The sequence below is a fragment of the Myotis davidii genome, unplaced genomic scaffold (genome assembly GCF_000327345.1).
Source record: "Myotis davidii unplaced genomic scaffold, ASM32734v1 scaffold184, whole genome shotgun sequence".
In the NCBI taxonomy this organism is placed as follows: domain Eukaryota; kingdom Metazoa; phylum Chordata; class Mammalia; order Chiroptera; family Vespertilionidae; genus Myotis; species Myotis davidii.
The window spans coordinates 458,730-466,679 of record NW_006297021.1 but is presented as its reverse complement, the minus strand read 5'-3'; the positions used below and the strand labels follow the sequence as shown (position 1 = coordinate 466,679).

The 7,950-nt window shown below is 47.3% G+C and overlaps 1 protein-coding gene across 2 annotated transcripts in view; it reads left to right on the top strand.

The window, feature by feature from the left end:
- Positions 1-7,950, top strand: part of ASB5 (ankyrin repeat and SOCS box containing 5) — a 48,430-nt gene that overhangs the window by 31,978 nt on the left and 8,502 nt on the right. The window contains exons 1-2 of one of the 2 annotated variants that reach the window (XM_006772658.2): positions 1,366-1,504; positions 6,438-6,517. In XM_006772658.2, the coding sequence (XP_006772721.1) occupies positions 1,444-1,504; positions 6,438-6,517 (141 nt within the window). In that variant the 5' untranslated portion in view covers positions 1,366-1,443. Of the gene's footprint in view, positions 1-1,365; positions 1,505-6,437; positions 6,518-7,950 lie in introns of those variants that run through there. The other variant, XM_006772657.2, reaches the window with a different exon arrangement.

Here is a 7,950-nt window from a genome sequence, read left to right as displayed (position 1 = left end):
TATATATATATATTTTAGAGGGCTTTAGACCATGAACAAGAACTTGGTTAGGGTAACTTGCATGCTCATATAATTCAGTATATACTAGTACACCTGAAGTTCCCAGGGCACAGAAAAATCTGGTGGTTTCAGATACTGACTAGCTTTATTCCGGGAATTTTCAGAGAGGTGATGAGAATGGAGAAACAAGGTCAGTCTCAATCTTTGAGGGACAGGTTTTGGCAACACATTTCTTTCCTCCTTATCAGCCATATCCTCCAGAGTTTCTGTGGCTCCATTCTTCTGCTTAATCTGGCCAACAGGAGTGTAAACAACAGAGGTCTGCAAATGCCTGCTGGTTTGAATTATTCTGTAAACCTGTGACTACGGATGAGCCGAAAGTGGTTGAGCCTGCAGCTGATCCATATACAGTGAGGCTTTGACTTACGAGTTTCATTCGTTCCGTGACGGAGCTCGTAACTCAAATTACTCGTATGTCAAATCAAAAGTGAAGACACGTGATGCTGGGCTGATGTTGTGGCGTTCACTGTGACGTTCGCTGCGCCAACTAGTGGTGGGGTATCTGAAGCTGGCTCGAAAACCGAATTTTAGCTCACAACTCAAAGCAAAAATCAGCTGAGAGACGGCTCATATCTCGAAAAACTCATTAGTCAGGACACTAGTAAGTCAGGCCCCACTGTATAGGGATCTCCTTTAAGAATGCTAATATGAGCCCGGCCAGCCTGGCTCAGTGGTTGGGCGTCGACCTATGAACCAGGAGGTCAGGGTTCAATTCCTGGTCAGGGTACAGGCCCAGGTTGCTGGCTTGATCCCCAGTGTGGGGTGTGCAGGAGGCAGCCAATCAATGATTCTCTCTCATCACTGATGTTTCTCTCTCTCCCTCTCCCTTCCTCTCTGAAGTCAATAAAAATATTTTTTTAAAAGAAAGATAACATGAAATTACACAGAGTCTTAACAAGAATCTGTGCAATTGGGGCCCCACCTCTGTTATGAAGAAGATGGTTGATGTAATATTCTGTAGCATAAGGAGCTATAAAATGTATTCGGAGTTGGCACCCTGCTTCCTTTATGCAGGTATCACTGCTCCTAGCCTCTTCAGCATGTCTACACCCCACCTCTAGGGTGGGACTCAGGTGGGGAGAAGTCAGAGTCCCTAAACAATGAACTGGTTTCATCACAGCCAGGGGCAGAGATCTAAATGCAAGACCTTTATTTCTTGCAGGGTGAACCCTCTCAGGAGAATCAGTAAGGTTAGGACCAGCAGTTTCTCAAAGAGGAGTGGTAATTGGGAGGCCATTTTGAAAGTAAGTCACACTTCCCAAGCTGTTTTGCTTTTTGGAGAAGGAAGGTCATGTTACAAGGAGCTCAGAGTTCCTTAAAATGGCCGAATAGAACCAGCACCTGACAAGGCACTTATTTTTTTATGCTGATAAGAAAGGAGCTATGAGTCGGATTTACCTCGAGAGTGGCTGGCTTGAGGTGCCCTGGGGAGACGGCGACTTAGGTGGGTGCAGCCCCTCAGACTGTATGTGTCTCAGGATGGGAATGTTGCTGCTCTGGTGTTGTGATGTTTACCCATCAGGGCAGGCTCGCTCCCTGCAAATTAAATACCAGATGTCTGGGAACTCGTGTCGTTTCTAAATATATTCTGAGTCACCTCCTGTGTAGCGACAGGGAGGCTGTGCCAGCAGGCATTTGATTAGAGTGCTGAAACTTACAGCTATTCTGTAAAAATGATTTTCACACTGAATAATTCACACTGAATTATCCCAAAGAGTTAAATTGGACGTTCTTAAAAAAAATCTCAGATTCCGAATTGAAGTCCAACAAGGCTGTAAAGTGATTGAAGGGTTCTGTGTGAAGATATTTTATTTTGTTGGGTCTTAAGAAAGCTTGCAAACCTCTCTAGTAGGAAGCATATTTGTATTGGATGGTGAGATAGTATTGAGCTCATTTGACTAGAAAAGTGCTAAATTTCAGGCTCTGGAGAGGAGAAATGGGGAGGGGGGAAGACCGAGTTTAAAACAGAAACTGGAACATGATATAGTCCCTTTGATTCTCACCTCTGTCCAGATTAATTGCAGAAATTCTTCTAAGGACTTACAAGGAAACAAATGAGGGGTGGTTGTTGGGGAGTTAGGTCAGCAGAATTTAAACAAAAAAGAAATGTGTTTTGTTTTTCACTGAACAGCATGTGTATACTGTAAACTACTTTAATAGATTGGTACAGCTTTATTTCTCACAGCTTACCGGAGAGAAAATGTAGCAGCCATTGTTGATTGCTAGCTTAAATACCTTCATGAGTCATGCTGTTGCTTCATATAGTGTCTTTAATTAAGTTGATAACATTGAAAATCATTTCAGTCAATAGATGCTGTTATTGCCCTAGCTGGTTTGGCTCAATGGATTGAGTGTTGGCCTGTGGACTGAAGGGGCCCAGGTTCGATTCAGTCAAGGGCACATGCCTGGGTTGCATGCTTGGTCCCCAGTAGGGGAGATGGGGGACATTCAGGAGACAGCCAATCAATGATTCTCTCTCATCATTGATGTTTCTATCTCTCTCTCCCTCTCCCTTCCTCTCTGAAATGAATAGAAATATATTTAAAAAGTAGATGCTGTTATTTATGGCATGAGTTTCCTTACTTTTGGAGAAGAAGGATCACTCCCTGAAGCTCACGTTGGAATCTACCCGGTCTGTCGGTCTTGTGGAGCAGATGCTCAGTGTTGTTTACTGTGCATTTATAGACCAGGCCCCAGAGCAGGGGTCCTCAAACTACGGCCGCGGGCCACATGCAAGTACAAATATTGTATTTGTTCCCGTTTTGTTTTTTTTACTTCAAAATAAGACATGTGCAGTGTGCATAGGAATTTGTTCACAGTTTTTTTTAAAACTATAGTCCGGCCCTCCAGCGGTCTGAGGGACAGTGAACTGGCCCCCCATTTAAAAAGTTTGAGGACCCCTGCCCTAGAGGCTCGCTCCTGACCTCCGTGTCCTGCCCCACAGGCGATGCTTTCCCATTTGATGAGGACACTGGCCCTCACATCAGATGGCTGCATGGAGGCCACCGTTTCCTCTGGGAGCTTCTGGGCTCTGCACCCCACCTGGTTTCTCACTTCCTCTGGGTCTCCATTTCCATCTGTCCTCCTCCTGCTCTTGCTTGCCCCCTGCTGGAAGCAATAATAACAGGCAGCAGGGGTCCCAGGCAGTGAGCAGAGCTGAGCTCAGCTGGAAAATACTAACCTGGCAGTTATTTCTTCTAAGCGTGGTCCCTGCCTGGTGGGCCAACTGGTCCCTCGTCCTACATGCTGTGTTTTTGGTGGTTTTGTCTCAGACCACCTGCCTACACTTCCAGCAGATTACTGTGACATTTAACTCCCTTTTCATGCCAAATGGAGGTCATATTAGTAGAAATGATAGCAAATACACATAAGTCAGATCTGGCGTCAGCATTTTTTCTCTCTACCGTAATGGACTTAAAAAAAATAATAGAGTGGGACAGCAAGGTATGTGACAGTCCTGGGAGGGAGGCCTGGGGTTGGGATATAGGTGGGAAACTCAGATACTTTATTCTCTATTTGGTCCTTATGTAGCCTATTTTCTAAATGACCCATTTCCTTCTTTTTCTTTTTCTGTTTTCTCTGGTGAACACCAGCAAGCAATGTTCAGATGGGTCAGAGGGCAACCAAATCATTTTGATGGACAAACACAATAGTGTGCACAAGAGGAATATCAGGTTCCTCATAGCTGCACATATTGTTGCTGCCCCTTGAAGGTCTCATAATCTACCTGAACAATGTGAGTCCAGAATGAATCCCAAAAGGCCATTTCTCGGCTTTCCTACCCCGGCATCTGGTTAATTGCCGTGGTAGCTAATGATGAGGGAAGATCGCTTAATGCTAGCCAATGGGCCTCATTTAATTCAGCACAGCTTTTAGAGATAAGCTAAGGGTAATGAACTCCACTAAGCCCCTAAGCAGAAGGGCACACATGATTCTTATAAATATTATAGCTTATCATTAAATGTTGAATACTCAACGCCTTATTAATTGACTGCTGCTCTGATGAATAAACTGAACATTGTGGCTTCACACATATGCAATCTCTCTGGAAAGTGAATATTATAATTTTCTTTTTTAAAACATATGTTTTTATTGATTTCAGAGAGGAAGGGAGAGGGAGAGAGAGAAACATCAATGAGAGAATCATTGATTGGCTGCCTCCTGCACGCCCCCTACTAGGGATCCAGCTTGCAACATGGGTGTGTGCCGTGATGGGGAATTGAACCGTGACCTCTTGGTTCATGGGTTGACGCTCAATCACTGAGCCACACTGGCCGGGCTATCATTTTCTTATTTAAATGTTCACAGTGAGAATGGGCATATGTTCCAAAGTCCTCCAGAGTTTCACTCCTCAATCAAGTTGTTTAAGGATGTGTATGATTTGCAAAGATTCAGATTTCAATTTAAAACCTAGAACTCGAAACGTGTTCCCGAAAATGATATTATTTCCAATGGAGACTTTTGCAATGCAGGTAGTGAGAATACAATGCTCCAATTTCTTATAAGTTATTATCTCGCCACCAACGTTTGTCCTATCAATGGATAGTTATGGGTGTGCAATATTTATTTCAACCCTGCTTCTAATGTATAACAGGAGTGTTGCATGTGGAAAGAAATAATACACAAAAGCTAATAACAGTGACTTGCTTTCCGTTGAAAACTCAAGGAATCGGATGTCTGGCTTAGTAATCTTGGATGAGCAGGAAATAATGCTAGACGGAAAGGAAAACCAAGATAGCAAGGGTGGTGTCTAACTCAGGGGTGGGCAAACTTTTTGACTCGAGGGCCACAGTGGGTTCTTAAACTGGACCGGAGGGCCGGAACAAAAGCATGGATGGAGTGTGTGTGTGAACTAATATAAATTCAAAGTAAATATCATTACATAAAAGGGTACGGTCTTTTTTTTTTTTTTTTTTTTTTTTTTTTTTTTATTTTTATCCTTTCCAACGGGCCGGGGCCGGCCCCGCGGGCCGTAGTTTGCCCACGGCTGGTCTAACTAGATCAGCTCGGGAGGAAGACCATGTGACTCCCTCTAAGTGATTTCCTTTCTTCTAGCTCCCAGCTCCGCACCTTTCAGTTAGAAACAATCATTGCATCCACCTGACAGAGCAGTGAGACCTAAATGAGAGGCCGTACGCAGTGCTTCGACGAGCGCATTCGCGTGGGGAACACTATTCAGCGTTAGCTGTCATTACCATTAGTCACAAATCAATGCCAGTGCGTAGAAGAAAGGCTCTTCCCTCCCCATTAGGAGCAGTGTTTGTAATAAAACCCCAAGTATCACCGGTTATGAAAAGGCTGGTGATTGGCAGTGGACTCGTGTGTCTAGAGCAGGTTCGCTGGGCCACTCCGTCACCCTGTGGTATTCAGTGGAGTCTTATGCAGTGGAGCTGTTTGGACCTCACTTAGGGTGTGGGCAGGTCTACTGCAGAACCAGCACACAGAAGCACCGGCGTCCGTGGACTTTTCCGAAGGACGATGCGGAGGCGTCTAACGGACACGCCCTCCCAAGCTTCCAATCGCTTTCCTGACCCCTCCGCTGGCACAGGCTGCAGACGTGCTCTGCCTGAGATGCGTGTCTGACGAGCAGCCAGGGGACCATTTAAATTGCACTAGAATTGACTGTAAAGTCATTTGTTGTGTAAATAACATGAATTTCATTTGTTGCAGCCCCTCACACCTCAGGGCAGGGGAACAGCAGGGTGGGGGTGGGAAGGGCGTGGAGAGGTGGCTTGTCCAGCCAATTCTCGGCTCAAAGTGCCAAAAACAGCATCTGGGGGTTCTGTCTGGACAACCAGGAGACAGAGGTGGTTTTTCAGTTTTTGGTTTTGGTGGCAAATCTCGTGACCTGAAACCCCCTAGTCTTTGAAGGAGAGAATGCCAAAGGTGAGGGATTTGGGGTCAGCCAGTCAGGATCCTGTAGAGCAGTGGTTCTCAACCTTCCCAATGCCTCAACCCTTTAACACAGCTCCTCATGTTGTGGTGACCCCCAACCACAAAATTATTTTCTTTGCTACTTCATAACTGTAATTTTGCAACTGTTATGAATCATCATGTAAATATCTGATATGCAGGATCTATATTCATTGTTACAAATTGAACATAATGAAAGCATGGTGATTAATCACAAAAACAGTATGTAATTATATATGTGTTTTCCGATGGTCTTAGGCGACCCCTGTGAAAGGGTCGTTCGACCCCCAAAGGGGTCGCGACCCACAGGTTGAGAACTGCTGCTGTAGAGACTCCCAATTTCCTGAGGGAGGGATACGTGTCCCGGTCCCCACAGGAGCCCTGGATCTGGGGTCCCTGTTTCTCCGGGGCGGGTCCTAGGAGGGCTCACCTGGACTCAGACCTGTGTTCCCTCTCTTCCACAGGTTCCTGGGCAGACCGCTCCCCTCTGCACGAAGCGGCGAGTCAAGGCCGCCTCCTGGCTCTGCAGACGCTCCTGTCGCAGGTGAGTGTCCCATATGCTTACCGCCGGCCTGGGCCATGAGCGGGAAACATGAACCCCCAAGCCATCAGCTCGAAAACGCTAAGGCCGCTTCGGAAATTCCATTAGCCTTTTTAGTTGAACTCCCCAAGCGGTCAAGCCTGTGGTTCCTCATCTATTGGAAACCTCCTTATAAATATGTTGGCGTCTGATCTGAAGTCTTAGCGTTTCCGATTTCCTGCGCAGTGCATTGTTTATTGATAGACACACGTACGTAGGAAACCATGGGAATCGCGTGTTATTTATTAAGCGTGTTAAGTATCCTTCACGCTGCAGTGTGTGCAGCTTATTCAGTTCAGCCTGAAATATCCCAAAGAGGCTCATCAGACCAGCCGCCTAGACCAGTGGTCGGCAAACTGCAGCTCGGCAAAGTGCGGCTCGTGAGCCACATGCGGCTCTTTGGCCCCTTGAGTGTGGCTCTTCCACAAAATACTGACTTCTGCGCATGGGCCATGAAGTTTCAATCGCACTGTACATGCGCACCCACACGTGGTATTTTGTGCAAGAGCCACACTCAAGGGGCTGAAGAGCCGCATGTGGCTCGCGAACCGCAGTTTGCCGACCACGGGCCTAGACCCTTCATGGTAGCTTGTGATGCATTGTGGGGAACTGTCTGTGAGAGCGAGGGACCGGTCATTCCCACCTGCCCGCCCATCCCTCACCAGAGGGAAGATGGAAACCACAGGGCTTTGCTGAAACAGGAGGCGCTCTGGCTTGGCCTGTGGGTTTTTAAAAGTTCCCGGCGGCGTGCAGCAAAAAAGAGAAAAACTATTTGCCAACACGACTCCAACGGACACCCCGGCCAGGCAGCCACTGCCCCGTGTCTCCCAGGATCGAGGAGGGGCGCTTTCTCCCAGGGCCACGAGGGAGGAGAGCAGTGTCTGTCGCTCAGGGTGAGGGCACCTGGGGCTGGGGACCTGGACACCAGGCTGGCACTGAAGGTGAACCCCAACGTCTCTGGCCCCCACTGTCTCTCACCTGTGAAGGGAAGAGTTAGGCCCGGCCACTTCTCTGATAACCATGTGACTCTTTTGTTTGCTCATCCCGTCATGAAAACAACCTGCAAAAAGGTCATGCATGTCTAAAGGGGACCCCCTGAAGGGTCATGCAGTTCTCAGAGAGGCAGGCAGTCTGAGGATATTTCATAACACGTATGTCATACCCCCCGACAGCCCAGCCAGGCAGAACCAGAGATAGGGAATCTCCCCTTCCCGAGGCTTCCATTGTCCGGTCCCTGGTGTGTGGCAGTGGGCAGTCCCTTCTCCAAGTCTGACGGCTGGCCAGCCACCTTGAAATCTTGGAAAGGATCATCTAAGGCAGCGGTTCTCAACCTGTGGGTCGCGACCCCTTTGGGGGTCGAATGACCCTTTCACAGGGGTCGCCTAAGACCATCGGAA